Genomic DNA, 24108 nt, shown 5'->3' with positions numbered 1-24108 from the left:
ATGATGTTAACTAAGGGAAATTGGCCTTCGGAAGATACTAAAAACCAAGAACACAAACAATGAAGAAATAAATTAAACCCAAGATACTTAATATTTTAGAATAAGTTAAAGTGTAAATGTATTATCAAATCTTGACATTTTGTCTACATTTTATCTGCTGTTTAAGGTGGATGATCAAAAGGAATTAGTCATTCTAAATTTGTAGTAGAATTTAAATAGTTTAATCAACCAAATTTATAATCAATGTTTAAATGCTCAAGGAATGATGGTTTTCAAACCATTTTTGAATGGCTTATTGGATATACATAGCAGACACAGCCAGACGCACCCATATGCTCTGGACACTCACCATTTCCTGGCATGCCACTTGTGACTCTTTCCCTGGGGCTTCCTCTGCCCCCTGGAGCCCAGTTGGCTCTGCCCAGAGCAGGCCAGAATTGCCACACACCCCCAGGAGCCGCCCTCACCAGCTACTGATGGGAGTTAATGGATAAATGCCCTAGCTTTCTGACCTTTTGGTAAGGGTAACTCAGAGGCCAGTGCACATCATCTTCCAGAGATGCCCAGGGCAAGGGAGCAGCAGCTTTCCACAGTGGTAACCTCTGTAAGGCACCCATTATTGGCCTTCGACCTTTCCCTGACTCATTTCTCCCCTCTCCCACTGGGGCTTCCTGGGATCACCTCCCAAATAAACTAGTGGACTCATATCCACATCTCAGAGTCTGGGCAACCTAAACTAAGAGAAGAAAGGAATTTAATAAATTAAGATTAAACAAAGCACACGTATGTGTAAGGAAGGCTCTTCTCAATGCAGAGTACCCCTTGGACATTTCCTAATCTCCCAGGAGGCCTGAGTAGCACAGCCAGGGGAAGGGGAGAGGGGTGGGCACTGTCTTGGGTAACCTGCTGCCTCTCCTGTTGGCGTCTCTTTTCTCCCTCCTGGAACCAGACTCTCTTGGGACCCATGACTTTCACCAGGACACTCACTCTCTGACTCTCACTGGGAAAGTATGATTCCTCCCACAGAGAGCTGTGATTTCAGAGGGCAATCTTAGAAATAGAAATGTCCATTCATAAAGCTGGAGGTGGACTCAGTGACTGCAGAGGGGAAAACAGTGGGACAAGACAAGTGTCCACTTACTCAGCTGTCAGGACACTGAGATTCCTGGGCTTTGAGTCTGCTGCCAGGTCCCCATGGGCCACGAGGGACTTCTGCTTACAACTTTTATAGGCAGCCCCACCACCACACAGAGTAAATGATGACACTGCTCCCCATCCCTACAAACATGGTGGTTAAGAGCTCAGGCTTACCCATTTCTAACAGTCGCCTTGGGCAGATTCCTTAACATCCCTGAACCTCAGTTTCTCCAGCTACAAAATGGAGGAAACATAATCTAACTCATAGGGCATCACTCTTAATAAAGAGAAAATGATGGGGTGCTTAGGCACGTCAGGCACTTCGTATGCACTCTCATCGCACGAACACACACCTAGGTACAGTTTTCATCCTCAATTTCTAATTCTAAGAAACTTACCTAGGGTCAGCCAGCTAATAAGCAGATCTAGCATTCAAATTTGGGCAAGTCTGATTCCACTCTTAACCTCTAGGTTATACAAAAGATATGCAAAGTAAAAGTGCCCAACACACACTAGGAGCTTAATGACTGTCATTACTTTCCTGTCTTCTTATTTTATTATTCTCTCCTGGGCTGTCTCTCACCCGGGAGGGACTGCAAGCGGGGCACAGACAAGGAGAGATTCACGGAGGCTCAAAAGGAAGAGGCTCAATGCCAAGTTCTTAATAAACAGTCTTCAGAGAAAACAGAAGGCTTCCCCTTCCACTAACACCTAAGCTTTTAAGGTTCTTCCAACTTCATAATGTCCTTCCCTAGAACCTCCACAAAATCCCCAAAATGCCTTTCAAAAGACCAGAAAGTCAGGAATACTAAATACCTTAAAAGTTCCAGGTGAAATTAAGTCACCTGGAATGAGGAGTCCGTCTCTCAGCCTGGCTCTGGTATTAAGTTGTGTGACCTTGAGAAAAGCCACCTGCCTTCTCTGTGCCTTTTTTCTTTTTCTTTTTTTTGGTTAACATGGAGATAATAATCCTTGTCTTGCCTTGCTTAAAGTTGTTGAGAGGATCACTGAGAAATGTATGTGAAAATACTTGGCAAATTATAACATACAACACAGATGTGGGGAGTTATCAGTGTTCATCAACAGCTTATCAGACTTGCTAAGAAAATTCCTGAATAAGAAAAATGGGAGCCAAAAAGCAGAGGTGAGCAGCAAGGGGGAATGAGGAGAGTCAGATGGTAAAGAAAAACTAGCTGTCAGAACCTCATTTTCAGTGTTGGCAGTTAACCTTCAATCAATTTTATAAGGCCGGGAAATAGCCATATTTTTAATTAAGTGTCGGTGGTAGGCTCAGCAACATAAAATTTAATGATAGGGAAGACCCCAGCTTAAAGAAACACAGCTTCTTACCTCTCCTTCTAAGAACGATATCTTTTCTAAAAGCTGCAATATTAAGAGCTGTTTCTGCTGCACCTTTTTCTTTAGTGATTCAATCTAGAAAGAAACAAATTGGAAATTGTTATCAAAAATGCAGAATTTGTACAAGTTAATCAACTGGAAGAGAAGCCTTTGGTTTTCATTCAAATAGAAACTACACATTGGTTCTTCTGTGTTCCGTGGAACAGTATGAACGTGAGGTGCTTCACGGAGGCAGAGCGGGGGGGTTCTGTGCCCAGGTATGCTTGGGACATCATACGTGGTTGTGGAGTTGTTTCATTAGGTCTGTTTAGCCTAACATTTCTGCACTGATTTTGCCGTGTAACCCTTAGTAACATTCCACCGATGCTTTGGGAAATGCAGACATAACTCTACATAAAAAAATTATTTCACTTGAATTTATGCAGCAGCCTGCATTTCATACATTCTGCTCTGTTCCTGTTCGTATATTCGTATTTGTTCAACCACGTGTCAAAAGTTTTGCTCTGGGAAAAAGGTCACTGTCACTGAAAGTAATAATGAAATTCAGAGGACTGAGGACTCACGTGGCCTGGGTTAAGCAGGGAAGGCTTCTGAAAGACAGAGACTTGAGCTGGGTTTTCACCTTTGTTTTTATACTATATCTATCTTGGACTACTCTAACTTTGTTTTTCATTCACATATCATGTCTCCACAGACACATCGTAGGTTCCCTAAAAGCAGGAACCAGGGTGCTCTCTACCAGGCCATGTCTTGGGCAATAGTGGGAACAGTGTGTAGGTTCGATAAATAACATGCGATTTTGAAGAATGCACTAATTTTCCAACAACCTTTCATATGACATTTGAGCAACTGCAAAATCTTTTTTAAAAAATCCCTCCCTATGCAAAATGACACAATTCGTATAGAAGGGACTCCAGCAATAACTAAAAGAAGTATAAGTAGGGACTTCCCTGGTGGCACAGTGGTTAAGAATCTGCCTGCCAACACAGGGAACATGGGTTCCAGCCCTGGTCCAGGAAGATCCCACATGCCGCAGAGCAACTAAGCCCGTGCGCCACAACTACTGAGCCTGTGCTCTAGAGCCCGTGAGCCACAGCTACTGAGCCCACGTGCCTAGAGCCCGTGCTCTGCAACCAGAGAAGCCACTGCAGTGAGAAGCCCACGCACCACAACAAAGAGTAGCCCCCGCTCACTGCAACTAGAAAAAGCCCACGTGCAGCAACGGAGACCTAATGGCAGCCAAAAATTAATTAATTAATTTTTTTAAAAAAGAAGTGTACAATTACATTTAACCTTTGACCCAGCAACTCCACTTCTAGGAATAGATCCCAAAGAATCATTAGCCAAAATATGAAATGACTAGGACACAGGATTTTTGTTTTTAGAAAACACACACACAAAAACAGAACTCCATCAATAAGTGCCTGATAAATAACCTATGGTTTATCTTAACAATGGATGCCTATGTAACCTTCAAGAAAAAAATGAAGATCTCTAAAACCCTGATACGATATATTGTAAGGAGTAGATGGTATGCTGGCTTTGGTGTAAAACTGGTGAAGACATATGAATGAATATATATTTGCAAAATGAAACACTGCAAAGATCAAACAAATCTTAATATTTACCAACAGGGAGAGGGAGGAAATTAGATGGAGGAGACAGAACAGAACAAAGACTTTTGTGATAATACCTTGTTACATAAGTTCAATTTTGAAAGCACATTTTACAGATTCAAAAAATAAAAACCAAAAAGGGGAAAAAAGTGAATCCTAAAATTTGAAAAGAAACAGAACAGAAAGAACTTAACCATATATCAAATTGGTTAAACGAATTAATTCAAGTGTTGTTAGGACAAGGTAATTTGACTGGATGTTTTTAGTGGAATGTGTTCTAAAGATAAACAATTGCACTCACTGGGAAAATTTTAGTAGTAATATTGGTATTACATTTTTAAACTATTTGATAGACTGTAGTATAATAACATTTGGAACCAAGATTTTTAGTGTAAGAAAAAGAAATACAAGTACAAAATCAAAGAAAAAAGTTTTGTTAGATTTGAAATGAAAGTGTCAGTATGAATTCATAATCTGTTATTTTTTAAAAAATATACTAGATGAGCCTAAGACACCTTATTCTACCTGAAAACAAGGACATGAAGGGTCTCCCTTGGGGCAAAGATGGGACAATGTGAGCATCAAAAAGAATAATGAGTAAAACACATGGAATATATTTTTTTAAAAACCCTGAGTATTTTATTATTCTTAAAAAAGAAAACCAAAAACAAAGCAGCAATGACAACTCCTCGGAAATGACAGTGGAACCAACTCCTTACTTAGAAGCTTGGCAATTTGGATAAAAGAAAAAAGCATTTATCCTGCCTTACTTGTACAAACTGCACGTTGAGATTACTAAAAAGTCCCAGTTTATGAAGAAAGAAGTTTTACTCTGCAGAAGAATTCCAGTGAATAAGTGGGGAAGGAATGAGAGAATTCAAAACTCACCATTGTGCGATCCCCTAGGAAATAACTGACTCAAGCAAGCTTCACGGACAGATGAGACAGTGGGGGGCAAAGCCGGCGAGGGACTGACGACTTTGTTGTGGGCTGTCACCACCTGATCCCCGATCAGCCTTAGCATCACCCAAAGTGGGATCACCAGACACTGTGTGCCCCCAGAGCAGTACGAAATGAATCACACAGCACCACCCTTGAAGTATTCTTGCCTCCCCGGACAAAACAAAGTTGAAACGGAATCTAATTGAGCTATTAAGGAAACAAAAAGTCAAATTCAGAATGCGGGAACGTTTATAGGACAACTGACTTAGTTCCTGCAATAAGTCACTGGCTGGGGGTAAATTCGAGGTGGGGGTACCGGGGGAGTAAACAGAGCATATGCTCTAGATTAAAGGGCTTCAGAAACCTAACAACCAAATACAGTGGACCTCTCTGTATGCTGACTGGAACAAAATATCAGTTAAGAGACAATTTTAAAGACATGTTGGAAAATGTTATTACAGACTAGTAGTAAGTGAGACCAAGGAATTATCATTAATTTTGTTAGGTGTGGCAATAAGCATTATGATTACAGAAGAAAAAGTCCACATGTTTTATTGATGCTTAATGAAGTATACAGGAAACATGCAGAATGTCTGGGATTTGCTTTAAAATAACTGCACAAAGGAAAAAATAAAAGGAAAAGAAGGTGTAGATAAGGCAGATGTGGCCAAATGTTGCTGCTTGTTGAATCTAAGTAATGATTCATCATTACGCTCTTTGTTCTGAGAGAATGTGACATTTTCATGATAAAATATTTTAAATTCCACCTGGTGTCAAAAAATATAATTCTCCGACATGAAAAGCAAACCATATGAAATAGAATACAATAAACATACTTAAGAAGAAAATTGATAATTATTTTTTAAATTAACAATTAAAAACAGTCACTAGTTATCCTTTCGTACCTATTAAATTTGCCCCAAACTACTGACTGAAGAAATCAGTGTTGGAAGGGCTGGGAGGGATAGCTACTCTCATGTGTTGCAGGTGGTGCTGTAAATTAGAATGACCCTTTGGGCAATGTAGCAATAAATATGAAGAGCCATAAAGCTGTTCATACCCTTTGACCTACTAATCCCACTCCTGGGAATTTATCCTAAGGATATAATTCAGATGTAGGAAGAAAGCTATATATACAAAGATGTTCTTGCTCCAATTATTTATAATAGAGAGAAAATGGAAATAACCTTAATGTCCAGCACTAAAGGAATGGGTGATAAATTATGGAATATCACTTGGATGGAATATATTACACAAACACTAAAAACAAATATATTACAAAATGGAAAAGTGTTTACAAAAAGCCTCAAGGGATAGAAAAACAAGAGTTTACAATGATGAAAGTAAAAGCTGGAAGAAAAGTTAGATAAACAAAATCGTTCCGGGGTTGGGGTAGGATTATGAGCAAAACAAAAGTTTGTTTTGTTTAAATTTCCTTCATTTTTGTAGCAATAATTTGCAAAAATCATCCTTACAGTGTCCCTTTTTCAATCCTTCTTATAGTGTTAGAAATTTTTAAAGCTTTTAAAATCTTTAAATGATAGGTAAAGTGTGTACTGAAATGAACTAAAATATTCCAAGAAGGTCAGGGGTAGTACTTCATCAAATAACACAAAAAGTGACTTCACGCACACTAGTTTCACTATCTCTGAAGTAATCAGAGTGCTTTGTGAGTCAAGAGAAGCAAGAGGTGTGGGTTAAGGGCACCCTAATGAACAGCTCACAGGAGGAGACCAAGATGATTCTGCTCACCTTTGTCCCTAGATTTTAGTTTTAAAAAGAAATAAATGCAAAGCAGAGATATCTGGAGAGACAGCTGAGGGGAGAACTCTGGGCTAATGCTAGTGTGAGGAGGCATCTCATTCTGGAGAAAAAGAATAGGTCGAGGGAAGGATGTAGGGGATCTGAAGCTTCTGACAAGGATCGCATTTTTCAGCAACTGATGCTTCAAGAAGCGATTGTGCTTTTGCACTAAAAATGAATGCTGTGCACACTCATTTGCTTTCATCCTTGAGCATTTCTCATAGAAGCATCTTGTACAGTACATTCTGTGGCCAGAGCTGACTTGCTCGGATTAGAGAAAAAGGATGCTTAGGTTGGCAGTCAGTTCATGGCTGGCCCCTCATGCCCTAGAAGGGGTGCCAACTTTGAACCCCAAGTTACTCCCCCCTGAGGTCTGCTCCTGGAGCACATCCCATGCCTTCTCCCAAGCGCAACACCCAGTTTCTAAAATAAGCAGGCTCTCACACCTCTGGGTTTGCTAATATTCTAGGTATTGTCTGACTCCCAAGCCTTTGGTTCTTTTCCACAACATCTAAATCACACATTTGTGTGGAAAATGCTGTTATTTCTGACTGCCAACTTCAAAGAGCCTTGAAATATCGTCTCCTATAGCACCTAGCATGATAAACACTCAAAAATTAGCTACTACTATGTTATTACTGGTATTTCTCCCTCCCTAGACTGTCAGCTTGAGAATAAAGACCTTGATCATCTTCATATTCTCAGACATTGAATGGACGAATCAAAGAATCCGTCCATCCATTATGTCTAAACAATCCATCCCTTAGACTCCAGGGGCATATTTGTCTGGAACAGACTCTTGGAGGCCTAGATGAACCAAGACAGACTTGCTGAACACATAACCTCCAAAGCAACTCCCAAAATCGGGGGCATCCAAAATCCAAGGAGCTATGCAGCCAGTATGCAAGTAAAATCCATTTGGCACCTTTGCTCTCGCTTTTTTTTCTTTTTTTTTTTTTTTTTTTAACATCTTTGTTGGAGTATAATTGCTTTACAATGGTGTGTTAGTTTCTGCTTTATAACAAAGTGAATCCGTTATACATATACAAATGTTCCCATATCTCTTCCCTCTTGCGTCTCTCTCCCTCCCACCCTCCCTATCCCACCCCTCTAGGTGGTCACAAACCACCTAGCTGATCTCCCTGTGCTATGCAGCTGCTTCCCACTAGCTATCTATTTTACGTTTGGTAGTGTATATATGTCCATGCCACTCTCTCACTTCGTCCCAGCTTACCCTTCCCCCTCCCCATATCCTCAAGTCCATGCTCTATGTAAGTTTGTAAATTTGACCTTCAAGAGGTTTATGTACACTTCAAGAATCTGCATTTAAATCTAGCTGTCACCAGGTGGTGGTAAATGACCCAAGTTACCAGGCTGAAGTCAAGGCATTAAGAAATGAGAACTCAGATGAGGTCTGGAAAATGTATTTACCCAAGAATGTAATCTTCTTGTAACAGTTAAATTTAAATATCAAACAGTAAACCCCCTTAGAGAACAAAGGGAAGAAACCCATCTTGGTAAAATCTAGAACCTTTTAACTGATGTTAACTCATTGAACTGATGTCTAATTTTGTCTTCGTTAGCATGATTTTTTTTTTGTAATTCAAACTGTGTATATGTCTTACAGCCTAACTGATAATGCAGGATGCTAGGTTTCTAAGACTACAGGCCAGATTGATATTTAAGGTGGGCGGTGGGGGGGTCATCTGGTTTCTTAAAACTGGAACCGGCTTTTCTTCACATCAGCCACAACTGAGTTACCTGCATAGATGGTTCGAGCTAAGCGATCCCTCTTAACCAGACCCACACACTGGAGTCACCTGGATGGAGTCATCGACTTCTAGGCTCTACCCCAGAGATGCTGCATATATCACCCTCTTACTTAAAAACCCTCCCAAGCTTCTGGGGGGGGGGGATAAATTAGGAGTTTGGGGTTCACATATACACACTACTATATATAAAAGAGATAACCAACAAGGACCTACTGTATAGCACAGGGAACTATACTCAATATCTTGTAATAACCTATAATGGAAAAGAATCGATTATGTATAACCAAATCACTTTGCTGTACACCTGAACCTAACACAACATTGTAAATCAACTATACTTCAATAAAAGAAAAAAGTACAAACAAAACAAAACAAAACAACCCTCCCAAGCTTCTAACGTTCCAACTCCCTAGCGTGGACATGAGGCACCTCTGCTGTGGTCCCAATTTATCTCCCCAGTTTTATTTCGTGCCTGCTCTGTCCCACAATGAACCCTACTTACAAGCCACTCCATACTCAGCGTGCTGTGGACATACGATGGTCCTGCTACCAGGCCTCTGCACAGGCTGGTGCCTTCACCAGGCATGCCCTCCCACCCTCCATTCCTTTTTCCACCAGGAAATCTTCTGTCAGGAAGTACTCAACAGTCACCTCCCAGGCCAGCTCTTCCCAAGTCCTCCAGGCTGGCTTTGTGTCTCTCTCCTCTGTTCCATTTCAGCCCTTCGAGCAAACCCCTAGTAGAACCCATCATTGTCACTACCACTCTTTGTTTACATCTTTCCCTTGCACCAGACAGCAAACCCACATGGAACAGATGTTTAGTGCATCAATTATCTTATATGAAAGAGTAGTCCTCTTAGGAGGTGAAATCACCCCTATCAATCCACACATTTTTATAAACTTCTTTGGAAACAGATTCCTATAGTGAAAGGATCCCTCCCAATTTCTTTCAAAAAGACCTTGTATGTCAACCAGGCCAAAATGAAATTGTACAAAAATTTAGTAAGGTCCTGTTATGGATTCACAGCAACCCAGGAGGTTGCAAGGCTTTTCAGCTTCCTGGAATTTTTTTCCATTGGTGACAGACATGTAGGGTCATCTCATGTTAGATGTCAGAATGTGATACAGCCCTGTAATTAGAAGGATGTGAATAGTACCCAATTGTGCAAGACTCATGAAACACAACTCAATATTGAGGTTGGGGATGTGGAGAGAAATGAATGAATATAAGAAATGCAGCAGCAAATAAGTATTAAATACTAGATAGCACTTGATATGGTTTTTTTTAAGAAATTGTGCTTTGGGGTGTTTTCTCTTACCAGCTGGCAAATGATGATATACATGTATCTGAAAATGCCTTATGTAAAACAGGAGACACAATGGAACAGGGCATGGATTAGAAGGTATGTTACAACTGATGATCACATTGAATTAAATTGTTTAAAATCTTGTAAGGAAAAGGGAATTCAATTTTTTAAATCCAAACTAGGTTTATGTTCATTTTCTTTGAAATCTGTTTTATTTTGTTTTCATTCTAATTTTAAGAATAACCAATTAAAGTCCACAGGTACTTTTATTCAAAATCAGGGTGTGTGTGTATGTGCCTATCATGAAACTTGACACATTAATAAGGTTTCCAAACCTCTTGTCACCAACACCCCACTTTGTTACTCCTACTAATGGGCCCTCATTTAAAAACACTTTCCACTTTAAACTGCATTGATAAAGAAATAATTCATTTTCCCATTGAAAATGTACCAAAGATGGCTAATTGCCAATCAAGGCTTCTAATCAAAATGACATAACCAGGGTTCTGAATTCTAGCTCAGGGTAAAGCAGTAGGATACTTGAATGTGAGCCCTTCTCAACTTTTCATGGGAAAAGTATGCTGTTCGATTATTTGAAAATTTGACAGGAAGATAGCTTGAAGATCCCCATTATTGTTATCAAAACCCCTAGAGATTCAGGGACTCGGCGAACAGACTGGGGCACGGTTGGCACAAGACAGGCAAGAACCTTCTAGAACTCACCTGGGGTTTTAGTCACCTCCCTTTGCTCCCTCTTGTCCTCACCCAGCCTTGTTTTCAATTCAGCCTCTTGTGATCTGGCAAATAGCTTTCTCCATTTCCCTCAACAAAACAGGACTCGTGTTTGATCCCCAAATACCTCACCCTGAAAAATGAGAATAACTGATATCTAATACTCTTCCTCTGAAAAGGTTTTTTATTTTTGCTGCAGTTTCTCTTAATTCATTTTAGAAGTGTTGTAACACTAATTTCATAGTTATGTATTTTTAAAGTGCATTCCCTTTGATAAAAACCACCATGGTAAGAATTTTAAAAAGAAGGTTACCCTCTTTTCCTAAAAAACGATAAAGCACAGGGATGTAAGACAAGAACAGGATCTGCCCTGCACTAATGCAGCATGAAAGAACAGTTTAAAAAGGACAAGGAAAATGGTACATTATCTCATTTTGGGGGGAGTGAAGGGGATGAATTAAGGCCACAACAAAACGAAACTGAAAAATTGCTAAATGAAGCTCTGAGTGGGGAAAATGAAAAATCAATGAAGGAATGGAGGGGAAAAGGTACATTTTTCATCTTCATGATGCTTGATTGGGTTTGTAGAAATTCATTTTCAATTAATGTGTCTTGTGGCATTCAGCCAGGCCAGATATGAACAGGGCACACATTTTAATCAATTTTTTTCTATTCAGTTCGAAGTAATATATAATAATAGAACTATACTATTCAAAAGGATCGGTTGGAACTGGCTTCTGAGGTAAAATAATCTAATGTGGTTTGATTTCTGTCTTATATTAAAGATAACCCAACTTCTGTTTAAGAAGAAATGGCACCCCGGGTGCCTGAACATGACCGGGCCATGTAAACACCAGGGAAGGATGGATAAACCGGCGTTCCAATCTGTGTGCATTCACTGGGAAGGAAGAAAAAGGGGTGTACCGAGCACCAGGGCTTTTGCTGGCTTAGCTCGTTATCCTCAGAAACAACCCTAAGAGTCGTTATCCCCATAGACGAGGGAACTGGGGTTCCTACAGTTTCATTGTCTGTTCATTCCTTAACAATCAGCTGTGATCCCCTCTGCATCGGGCCCAGTGCTAGATTCCGGGAGCGCAGCAGTGAGCCAGGAAGACCTGGTCTCCACTTTCAGGGAATCAACATCCCAGTGAGGCAGTAAATGGAGAAAGAAACACACACATTAGCGCAATAAGGAAGCAGGCAGAATGACGTTAGGTCTCCCCACCTACCAAGAGATAGGATGCACCTGCCGTCTGCCGACGGGGTGAGGGAAAGGTTCAGACCACAGGGCTAAAGAGGTAACCAGCTCGTTCCAGCTTGCCCGGAACTTCCTAGGTTCTAGTCTCATGAGTCAGGAACCTTCTCATTCGCAGGCAAACCAGGACAGGTGGTCACCCTAGAGCTCGATTCTGGCAGGGCTGAGATCTAAACCCACTTCTCTTTGATGACAAGGCCCAGGCTCTTCCGTTCACACCAGCCTGATGTCCAGAGGTCTATCTTCCCTATGACGACAACCTATCGCAGCAATGCTGCCTAGAAATTAGGCCAGGCTGGGAAGAATACTGGCAGGTGAACCTTCTTTAACAAAGGATTTGCTGGAGCCCTAAGTCTTCAGGCTATTCTTTCCTCCTCTGTGACCTTATTGGAAGGTGGGATGGAGAAGTGGCAAAGAGGGTCCTCTGAGCTTCTCTATCCCTGTGCTTCCCTGGATGGGTACAGTATCAGGGACAGACGACCACACACTGAGCAGAAATATCCAGGGAGAGAACTGTTTCAGGCTAAACAACAAGAGGAGGTACAGGCATCACTCATCCTACTGCACTTCATTTTATGGTGCTTTACACGTCGCATTTTTCACAAATTGAAGGTCTGTGGCAACCCTGCACTGAGCAAGTCTGTCGGCACCACTTTTCCAACAGCATTTGCTCGCTTTGTATCTCTGTGTCACACTCTGGTAATTCTTGCAATATTTTAAATCCTCCACCAGCAAAAAGATTACAACTCACTGAAGGTTCAGATGATGATTAGTGATCATTTTTCAGCAACAAAGTGTTGTTTTTTTTTTTTTTTGCGGTACGCAGGCCTCTCACTGTTGTGGCCTCTCCCGTTGCGGAGCACAGGCTCCGGACGCGCAGACTCAGCGGCCATGGCTCACGGGCCCAGCCGCTCCGCGGCATGTGGGATCTTCCCGGACCTGGGCACGAACCCGTGTCCCCTGCATCGGCAGGCGGACTCTCAACCACTGCGCCACCAGGGAAGCCCTTTTTTTTTTAAATTTATTTATTTATTTTTGGCTGCATTGGGTCTTTTGTTGGTGCGCGCCGGCTTCTCATTGCAGTGGCTTCTCTTGTTGCGGAGCATGGGCTCTAGGCACGCAGGCTTCAGTAGTTGTGGCTTGTGGGCTCTAGAGCGCAGGCTCAGTAGTTGTGGCGCATGGGCTTAGTTGCTCCGCGGCATGTGGGATCTTCCCAGACCAGGGTTCGAACCCGTGTACCCTGCATTGGCCAGCGGATTCTTAACCACTGCGCCACCAGGGAAGTCCCGAACAAAGTATTTTTAATTAGGTGTCACATTGTCTTTTTATACATAATGCTACTGCACACTTAATAGACTACAGTATAACTTTTATATGCACTGGGAAACAAAAAAGTTCATGTGATTCACTTTACTGCAATATTTGCTTTATTGCGGTGGTGTGGAACCCAACCCGCAGTATTTCTGAGGTAGGCATGTATATGGAAGCACCCAGCACCACACCTGGCACAAAGCTGATGCTAAAAAAAAATGGGGGCTTCCCTGGTGGCGCAGTGGTTGAGAGTCTGCCTGCCGATGCAGGGGACACGGGTTCCTGCCCCAGTCCGGGAAGATCCCACATGCCGCAGAGCGGCTGGGCCCATGAGCCATGGCCGCTGAGCCTGCGCGTCCGGAGCCTGTGCTCCGCGGCGGGAGAGGCCACAACAGTGAGAGGCCCGCATACTGCAAAAAAAAAAAAAAAAAAAAAAAAAAAAGTAGTTTAAATAAATGTTCCTATTGACATATACACACTACTATATATAAAGCAGATAACTAATAAGGACCTACTGTATAGCACAAGGAACTCTACTCAGTACTCTGTAATGACCTATATGGGAAAAGAATCTAAAAAAAGAGTGGATATATGTACATGTATAACTGATTCATTTTGCTGTACACCTGAGACTAACACAACTTTGTAAGTCAACTATACGCCAATAAAAAAAAATTTTTTTAAAGATGCTTCTACTAGTCTTGTCAATTTTAAGACAAAACAAAAAAATAAAGGAGGCTTTAATTACACACACACACACACACACACACACACACACACACACACACATCCCATGTTCCTAAAGTTCAGGTGCCCTGGGACATGGACCCTCAACTGTACTGACCAGGACTCTCCTGGGAGCCCCCTAGCTGCCCTCCCTGCCCCTCTCCTCTCCTGTTTGCCAAGCACGCCCTGCCAGAGACATCCCTCTGAGGCTCAGATCTGATCAGGCAATGGGAAGCCATCGGGGAATTAGGAGCTTAGTAATAAAGGACATTTTCTTGGCTTGTTGCTGGTAATCCACAGCAATTAGGCCCAACCTACATTTCCAGTCTCTTCATCATTACTCCCTCCTACAATCCAGTCAAACTAGAATAATGCTCCCTGAACTCACCCTATACTTTCTGGCTTCCATGCTTTTGTTTTTTATTTATTCTGTATCTTGTCTGGCACGTCCTTTTCCACCTACTCAATCCCTGCCCAGAAAAATCTAACCCATGCTGCAAGACCCAGTCAAATTTCACCTCCTCCCTAAAGACTCCACGCACACTAGAATTAGTGAACATTTACAGGCACTGAGCTACACCCTTAGCGTACATTCTTTCAGTCAATCAACAACCCCTGAAGCAGGTACTATTATCATCATTCCCATTTTTTTGATAAGGAAACTAAATGTTGGAGAAGATCAATAAGTTGTTCAAGATACAAAGCCCAGTCAGGAGCAGATGCAGGATACAAAGATTGAATTTACTTGAAGCCTACAAACTTAACCACTATGTTCTCCAGCTTGTGTGTTCCCAGCACACAGCTAATTGTCCTGCTTAACCCTTGTATTCTGCCTTGAGTTATAACGAGTTTTAACGTCAACCAGAAAGTCCTTTGAGGGCTTTGAGGACTCAGGTCCATTTTTACATTTGGTTCATAAAACTTGCTTCTTAAATGTTTACTGATTGACCCATCAGAGAAAAACTCTCCGTACGTGGAACCTAGCCCTTCATCACCCCCACTCCCACTTGTGTGTGTGAAGACTGGCTTTTCTGCAGACTTCAGCACAGAGGCAGGGGAACAGAAATATATAAAGACAGTGGCATGAGGGAAACAACTCCAGCTTGATAAAGGTTGAATGAAAAGAATCAGTGGGGGAAGGATGGACTATCCAATAAATGGTGTTAGAGAAACCAGCTTTCCGTGAGGGGAACAAAGGGTGACAGCTCTATTCATACTATATACACAAGAAATACATTCCATGTGGATTATTCTTTATTTGTTCAACAAATATTTATTGAGCACCTGCTGTAGGCCCGTGACTATTCCAGGTGTTAGGGATATAGCCATGAACAAAACAGACAAAAGCCACTGTCCTCAGGGAGCTTACATTCTAGTGGAGGGAAACAGATAACACATAAATAAACAAAACAGATAAGTGTAGGATATATTACAAGATGATAAGTGCTATGGAGAAAAACAGAGTAAGGAAGAGAACGATGGGTAAGAATGTGGGGGAGGGGTGTAATTACAGACCTAAAGATGCAAAACAAAACTCTAAAGCTTATGACAGACAAACAAGACACACAACACAGCACAGAAAGATTGATAACTTTCTACCCAAATTTAAAATGTGTACATTATACAAAACACCATAAACAAACAAACGAAAATGACTGACAAGGAGAAGATAATGGCATTCAAATACTTTTTGACAAATGACTAATATTGGCAGTATACAGAGTTCCTAAAAATCAGCAGGGAAAAAAAGAAAAACAAACAGAAAAACGAACAAAAGATATGACCAACCAGTTCATAAGAATGGGAGCCTGACTGGTGAGAAGTTTATGCTCAATGTCTACAGTTGTAATGAGCAGTCACCAGGCTGACGCAAGTTAAAACCAAGACAAAGAGATACTATTTCACAACTGGCTAAAATTATAGTCCAACAGCACCAAGAGGTGATGAGAATGTGGAGAAATCTGCCCTCATACATGACGGGTGGAAGTCTACGTACACTTTGGAGAGCAATAGGGAAATACCTAGCAGAGAAGAAACTGTGCCAACCCCAGGCCCTGGCGATTCCTCCTCTGAGTACATTCCCTAGATAAGCACAGACACATGTGTGGCATTGTTTGCAAAAGAATAAACAATTGGAAGCAAGCTAAATGTCTATCAGTAGGGTACATTACAATATATTCATCTAATGGAATATTAGACGGCCATCAAAATGAATAATTCTGATCTATATGTAACAACTCCAAAAACAAAACCGGGGAAAAGAGTAGGTTGCAAAATAAATACAATAGAATTTATTTATATATTATAAATAAAATTTTACATACTTTTTAAAACACAGAAACCAAGCTATATGCCAACAATAAATACATGTGTGTGTAGTAAAAGCATAGAAACATGGTCTGGATAGAGGCCAAATTGCCTCCGGAGGAGGTGTTAGGGCAGGATGGGGTGGAGGGTAAGAAGGGAAAAGATCCAAACTGGGAGGAGTAAAATGAGAACTTCTAATGTTTTATTTAGAAAAAATATGAAATACGCCAAAATGCTAACATCTGTCAATTCCAGAAGAGAATACATGGGTTTTATTTTTTAATCATTCTCTTTAAGTTTCTATATTTTAATTTTTTTTCCAATTATAAAAAAGTAAGAAGCAAAGAACAAGGCTGGCTTTGGAGTCAAAAATCTGGGTGTGGACCTAGCACCATCATCACTTGTGGAGAGACCACTAGCTACTTATTTTTTAAGACTCTTAAGTCTCAGTTTCCAGTAGTAAAAAATGGTGCTAATAATACCTCCCACAGAGGGTTAACGTGGGATGGGAGGGGTAGATGCACACCTACAACACATGAGGCATACCTGGCAACATGAGAAACATCCACTAGCTAGGAGTTGGATGAGGAGCACAGGCACACAGACTACTATGGGCAGAACGCGAGCACCCAGGTCTGAGAAACATTTCAGAGCCAATGAGAAACAATTCCAACAGACAGAAAGTGGGTTCGATGACATTTGCAAAGAAAAGACCTCCCTTGAAAAGACAATTTGAATCGTGAATACATTAATCAATACATGTCACACAATGACCCTGCAATACTTCTATAATGCGTACAAAAAAGGTTTACACCATGTGAGCTTTCTGGTTACCTTCTAAAAACTTCATGCTTTAGATAAAGCAGCTGAGATTTTAAAATAAAAAAGTGGCTAATACAGTGTTAAACACCAGAATTGGAAACTAACGTTTTCGATTACTATAAATAAATTTGGCCTCAACTTTTGAGTAGCATCTCCTTTGGGTGGGGGTGTGAGTGGCCCTGAGACAGAATCACAGCCTTACTAAGAGCCCAAGGCTTAGGATCCAGTTAGGGGTCAGGGAATGGGGTGGTAGTGCAGGGTGAGTGTGGGGCAGGGTTTGAGCACCTAACTCATGTTTGATGCAGGAAGTCAAGTTCATACCATATCACAGTCCTGGCAGGAAGGGGTGAATTTAGGGACACAGGCAAAGGCAGGGAGGAGCAGGTGGAGGGAGGTCCTCTCAGGCAGGGGACCCGGATCTAAGGAGATCCCCGATTAGCCCAGGACCCAGCATCAGGCCTAGGGGGAGGTGCAGGGGTCGTCTAGGGCACAGCATTTGGGGGGCGGGGGGAGGCACTCTCACGGTCCTGCAGACAGCCTTGGCACCTCACTCACTCTCTGCCCCAGAACATAAGGTCTACCTAGCCTCAGGGTACTATCTGTGCCCCAAAAGAGAGAAGGAACTCCAAGGGCAGGGGGGAGAGCACACAATCCTGGGAGAGAGGCCCAAGTGGGTGCCCCGCTTCCTCTAGAAGTCATTACATCCCCTTGTCTGATATTACTTCAATTTTTGAAGCTGGGTAGTGAGTCTACTCCACTAGAACAAATGCCAGTAACTTTTCCACCACAGACTGAAAAACACGAAGGCAGTAAAGGTATCCCTAGAAACAGTGTAGGTCCCTACACTAGAGTGACATCTAGATTAGCGATTCTCAGATCTGACTCAAAGCTCCCTAGGGGAAGTCTGGAAACCCAGCAAGAGTATCTGGGGATCTGCATTCAGACAGAACACAGTGGAGGTAAACTGCATCAACGGTTCATACGCATGTGGGAAGTTATTCATCTGCTTCCTTTCCCATCACTACCTACTTGCTTCAGCTGGGCAGAAGCATCTAAATTAAAGACCAAAGACAACTATTGACAAGAAAGCATTTACCTGCCCACTTTGCCACGGAAAAGAGGACGGAGCGGAAAACTACCCAACGTCTAAGTGACACCCCCCCCCTTAATGAACTCACTTCATTATTATTAGGCTAATACCACCCACTGACTATTACTACCACTGCTGCTACTACAATTCTCAGCAACACCGTTTAGTTTTGATGAGATACCAGGGCCTGTGGCTGTCTCACGAAGCCCTTTATGAAAATAAAGCATGCATAAAGTATATTTCACTTCAGTATATTTCAGCCAAGTACATTTTTTTAATTAATTTATTTATTTTACTGCACGCAGGCTTTCTCTGGTTGCAGCAAGCAGGAGCTACTCTTCGTTGCGGTGCGTGGGCTTCTCATTGTGGTGGCTTCTTGTTGCGGAGCACGGGCTCTAGGCACGCGGGCTTCAGTAGTTGTGGCACACGGGCTCAGTAGTTGTGGCGCACGGGCTTAGTTGCTCCATGGCATGTGGGATCTTCCAAGATCAGGGATCAAACCCGTGTCCCCTGCATTGGCAGGCGAATTCTTAACCACTGCGCCACCAGGGAGGTCCCCATTTTTCTTTTCATCAGATATACTTCTCCTTTTCATGAAGTGAGTTGAACTGTCTATGCGTGATGACAGAAGCAAACCAAATGTTTCTTAAACAAGAAGAGTGCTAAGTTGATTAGTGCCGTTGATCTTCATTCAGAAAGGACATCCTCAGGGCCACCTCCTACATACAAATATAATCAAACTACGGAGACACCTGGCTTATTCTGTCTTTTCTGGGGGGTGATCAGGTGGGGAGCACTTCCTCCTGGGGCGCTGGAGTCCTTCGAGCCTGCTTCCCACCTCCTTGGCAGGTGTCCTTGGCACCTTTTCCATGAATAAGGCTGCATCCTCCAAGACCAGCCTCCACCTCGCACTTTCTAAATTATTTTTTAGTACTATTCTTCATCACAGTTCCCTCTTTGATGTCTAGGAGCCCACGTTTCTAGAAATACTCTATGGATCTTTGAGTTCTCTTGACTCTGCCGTGTCAGGCTGTAGAAGCTGAAGTGACAGAATGTGGATGTTTCCACAAATAACAGCCCTACGTGGCCACATTTCCTTTTCAATGTCATGTCCTTCGTGTCTTGTTCATCAGCTCATCACACACACACGCCACCTCTTCCCAGCAGAGAGAGTAAAAGTGTTCTTCGAACCACGAACGATAAAAGGAACTGCTTCCGACCCAGAGCAAGCTACCATTGTGTCATCTTCCAAAGAGCCAGAGACTAAATCTGGAGAAGAGCTCGTGGGACATGATCTGGAAACAGTTCAATTGAGCAGGTTAGCGTGGTGGGCTCGGTGCCACAGCTCCTTTCCCCTTCCCCCACGTGGCTAATTATCAGTGATGGAGATCACTCTGAATCCTCTAAACACAGGGTACTGGGCAAACATGTGCTTTTGCGCTGTACATTTCAGCACACCACACGAGACTTTTAAAATAAATTGTGTGCTAACAAATGGCCGATCCATTTAAAAGGGAAGACTCTTGGGATGGAGAGAATTTAAATTTTTAAAATTGCTTTCCTCCAGATAATTTTCCCCTGGGCAGAAAGCTGCTTTGGTTGGCGGGGCACCGGGCCTTGATGAGAGCAGGTAAAGAGGTGTCAACGTCCTGTTGACTGAAGATGTTTAAAGATGTGTCACGTGTTCACTGCTCTGGCTGCAGGTTCCGCCCAGCCTTGTGCTCCTGCCTGATCTCCTGGTTCCTTTAACGGCAAGCTAAAGAACTCAGCGGGATTCCAGACGGCTTGTCAACAGAAGAATGAAGCCCAAGGGCAAGGACGACTGGAACTCAGCTAACACCAGATGATAAGATCCATGAGGGCAGGACCACATCTGCCCCGCTCCCCACTGGGTACCCAGCCCCACCACAGAGAAAATGCCGGTGGGTAACTGGTAAATGGATGGATGAGTGAGTTTCCTCATGAATGCTAGTTTTTTCAGTCCCTCTGTATTTTCTGGCAAACCCTTGAAAGTCTAAAAGGGGCATATTTGGGCTTGTGTGTGTGTGTGTTTTTTTTTTCTTTCAGATCCAGAACCAGTCAGAAGAACTAGTGATGGGAGGGAGATGACCAATCCCTGTCTAACACCACAAAAGGAGACTTAATTTGATCTAGCCAAGATCTAGCCAAGTGGGGGTATGTGCTCCCACACTTCACGCAGGACGCTTTGTATCTTTTCTCAATGAACTTGACCCCATAAGATACATAATCCTTCATTTCAAAAGGGCCCATCCTGCCCCCTTCTTACATGCACAAATCCCTACTGAAATATACTGTCCCACACAATGAAAAGTCATTATTGAGCTAAGGACTGCAACACCTACGCTGGTTAATTTTTATTCAATATATCGTCATCATTATTATTATTATTAGAAATTACACTCCACTGAGGTGGAAGTAAATATGCTGCTTAATGTTTAAGGATTCCAAGAACCTCAGTAATAATACCTGGATGTTTTGAGCTAAAAAAAGAAGCCCATCATTTTAATAAACTAACTTCATTCACAGACACTGTGATTCAGATGACAGCAACAATGGATGGGAACTAGATTCCTACCCCTGGTGAGTGTGAAGCCATCACAGGGACAAGCTTTCACACTTAATGAGAGGGAAGGAAAACTGTCCCTAACGTTGGTGACACGTAAAGGTTGCCTTTATTTCCAGGTCAAATTTGTCTCAATATCTGGGTGGCTGGAGTTCACAGACAGAAAGACACTTCTCAAGTCAGAGTTCAAGATGCCACACATGACTAATTCAGCTGTCTGGATTTTTCAAACTTTGGTCCAAATGACTCGAACCAATTTAGTATGTCTTTGCTGCTTTCACTCATTATGCAAAGCAATGAAAAGGCTGAGATCCTAACAACAGGCACAGCCTAGTAAACAATAGAGAATTCTTTATATAAGGAGCTTCTATCCCGACTTCTCTCCTCATAAAATGCACCCGTGATTAAAGGCTACATGTACTTCCCAGGACAGCCAATACTAGAAATGTTTCCTTTATGTTGAACAGAAAGCTGAAATTTGCCACCCAGTGGCTCCAGCCTGGCTTTGCACTGCAACACAAACAAAAATATATTCCATCTTCTCCATGACCGTTTTTTAAGATGTGAATTCACCTCTCACGTCTCCCCTTTTGCCCATGTCTTGCCTGAGTGCTTCAACCACTCCCTGGATTACTGTAGTTCTCAACTCCTTTCCAGCCTGATCCTGAACATCTCAATGTGCTCATTTGTCCCTTTTCCATGGTTCTAACTTTTAAAAAAAGTATTCACATAAATGGCTACAGCAATTGAAATTTTAAACCATCCTTTTGTTGTATGAGTTAATACAGTGTACTGGACAAATACATTAATCCTTACCACCTGATTTAAGTAGTTGTTAGTTTAAATTTAGAATTAAAGCTCTCTTCCTGTCTCTATCTAACTGTTGAAACCCAGCTGGCCCCTAGGTGGTGCTCATTCTGACGGCGCCATCCTAAATTTCAGCCTGTCATTTCATTCCCATGGCTGGGTCTTTCAGACCACATCGTCAGCACTTAGAGAAGCTCTATTTAGGAGATATTAAATCACAGGTAGTAAAGCAAGGCATGGACAGTGATCTTTATATGCTTCCCTATTTTCATATATAAATATTCCCCTACTTTCAAACTGGTATGTCTATTAGAGTCCGGAAGTCACTTAGAAAACAGAATTCTAAACTACTTGAAAATGTCTTTTAAAAAAGACCCATCATTAAACGCTTACAGATGATAACTCAATCAGAAGCCAAGGCATATGAGGTTTTGTTCACTGGTTCTCTAATATTTGACAGGGAAACAACGCAGACAGCACCCTGCAGTGAGGCAGGAGAAATGGAGTGCACCACAGCCAAGGAGCCCCACGGGGAAATGAGGGACAGCCTTGCCTCAGACTTCATGTGTGTGAAGTTCAGAAGCAGAAAAGCTATGATCTAACAGCCATGGTTCCAGAGATGCTAAATGTGACAAAGCAATGCTTTTCCTTGGGAAACACACTCCTGACAACTACCCAATGCTGATATACGGCAAGACCTACCCATCCCTGTTGCTGGCACTGTTCCTGCCTGGCAGTGCCAAGGAACTGTGAAAGTGCATGCGGGGTTTCCTCATCTGAGCCTTTGTTCCCCATTCTCTTATTCTACTGAGCCCTGAGACTGACACACGAGCCAATCACACTGTGTGACTGGGTTTCTCGTTTGGGAGCAGATTTTATCTAATGTGTACGTTTATCCTACACACAATAAAAAAAAAAGGTGTCCCTGCCAATCCTCACAATTGCCTGACCTTAACTCCACTCATAGCGCCAACGTTTTAGGGATTAGTAAAAAAGATAGGGCTTCCCTGGTGGCGCAGTGGTTGAGAGTCCGCCTGCCGATGCAGGGGACACAGGTTCGTGCCCCGGTCTGGGACGATCCCACATGCCGCGGAGCAGCTGGGCCCGTGAGCCATGGCCGCTGAGCCTGCGCGTCCGGAGCCTGTGCTCCGCAACGGGAGAGGCCACAACAGTGAGAGGCCCGTGCACCGCAAAAAAAAGATATACGTTTAATCTTCTATTTGTCTATCATATGTGTAAATTATTTATTAGAAGTAGATATACTTTTAATTTTAATAATACATTAACAGATAAATTTTCAGAGTTGTGCTTAATATAAATTTTTTTTCCAGTTTTTCCACTGCCAACCAAATGTTTAATTAAATTGAAACCTTTTCTTTGCAAGTTAGAGAATTAGTCCCTAGGGAATACTTATCACCTTGTTAGTACTAACTGTTCTTATTTCCATCTGATTTTTTAATCAAGCAAGAAAAATACACTAATATGTGATTAGCTGTACACAGCATGGACTTTCTCCTATGCAGCATCACCATGAGAGAGACAGGTACAGTGACACAAGTTAAAAGAAACTCTTTTCCTCTTAGAGAAACATAAAAGTTCAACTTACCTGTTTTTTCATTTAGAAAAACAGGATAGTAAACTATGTCCAGCATACAGTAAGCCTAAAATTTGCTTTCATGTTACATAGACAGCTAAGGAGAAAAAGGATAGTAGAAAAGAGAAAAAACGAAGAAGAAGGGACAGACAGGGAAAGGGAATGACAGAGACACACCAGACGTGGAGAAAGGACAAGAGCAGAAGCAGGGGACAGGCAGGCAGGTCCCGGGGTGCAGAGGCCTGAGCTGAAGTGAACTGTTCTTGTCACACCCTTTGGTCCCTGAGCTGCAGGCACCCATAAAGGGTACTGCTGTCCTGTGTAGGTGAGTGAGCTTATGAACCGCACCTTCCAGCTTTCTTAACTGTAACCCTTTCCTCTGGGGACGGCCCTCTTTTAGAGGGACATATGAGGACCTTCTCCTCTGGGCCAAGATGGCAGTGGCCTGAGCTAGTTCACTGTGAGCCACAGAAGATGGAGCTGAGAGTCGTATCTGGCTCTAGGGCTGAAGTGTTCCCACCACAGGAAGCAATCCCGGGCCCAAGCCCTTTCACAGGGGCTTACCTCCTCAACCATCTGCTTGACTTTCTTCTGCTGGCAATGCACCATGTCATCTAGGTGTCGGATCCGCTCCCGGAGGCTGGCCGATGCCTCCTCCAGCCGCTGATACCTAATACAAACAGAAGAAAGAGCAAGTGAATCCTCAAGCAAAGCAACAAGGGCAGCACCCAGAGTCACCGCTTGAAGGGAATATTGCCCAGAACAAGATGCACTCTTCCTACTTTGTGTGTATCCTAGTTTATTAACTGCCAATCGACCACCCCACTGTAGAAGGAAGATAGGACCATTTTTCAAGTTCCCACTTGCAAGTTTTATCCTGTATAAGGACAGTTACTACACTTTCCAGGGGCTGAGAGAGAATTTTTTTGCACCACTTACAGATA

At 42.5% G+C, this 24108-nt stretch overlaps 1 protein-coding gene and 1 long non-coding RNA gene across 2 annotated transcripts in view; one reads left to right on the top strand and one right to left on the bottom strand.

The window, feature by feature from the left end:
* The window catches only part of LOC309966548, a 44853-nt gene extending 22358 nt beyond the window's left edge, over positions 1-22495 (top strand). Inside the window, exons 2-5 of the long non-coding RNA XR_014326460.1 lie at positions 19344-19497; positions 19883-20101; positions 20247-20354; positions 22031-22495. This is a non-coding gene — a long non-coding RNA (uncharacterized lncRNA). The remainder of the gene's footprint in view (positions 1-19343; positions 19498-19882; positions 20102-20246; positions 20355-22030) is intronic.
* The window catches only part of MYZAP (myocardial zonula adherens protein), a 100476-nt gene that overhangs the window by 28985 nt on the left and 47383 nt on the right, over positions 1-24108 (bottom strand). The window contains exons 10-11 of the mRNA XM_082846598.1: positions 23729-23834; positions 2488-2571 (exon numbers count right to left, since the gene is read on the bottom strand). Coding sequence (XP_082702724.1) covers positions 2488-2571; positions 23729-23834 — 190 coding nt within the window. The remainder of the gene's footprint in view (positions 1-2487; positions 2572-23728; positions 23835-24108) is intronic.

This window comes from Leucopleurus acutus, assembly GCF_964270905.1.
Source record: "Leucopleurus acutus genome assembly, chromosome: 1".
NCBI lineage: Eukaryota > Metazoa > Chordata > Mammalia > Artiodactyla > Delphinidae > Leucopleurus > Leucopleurus acutus.
The sequence above is the reverse complement of the archived record's forward strand: the minus strand, read 5'-3'. Positions and strand labels throughout refer to the sequence as shown.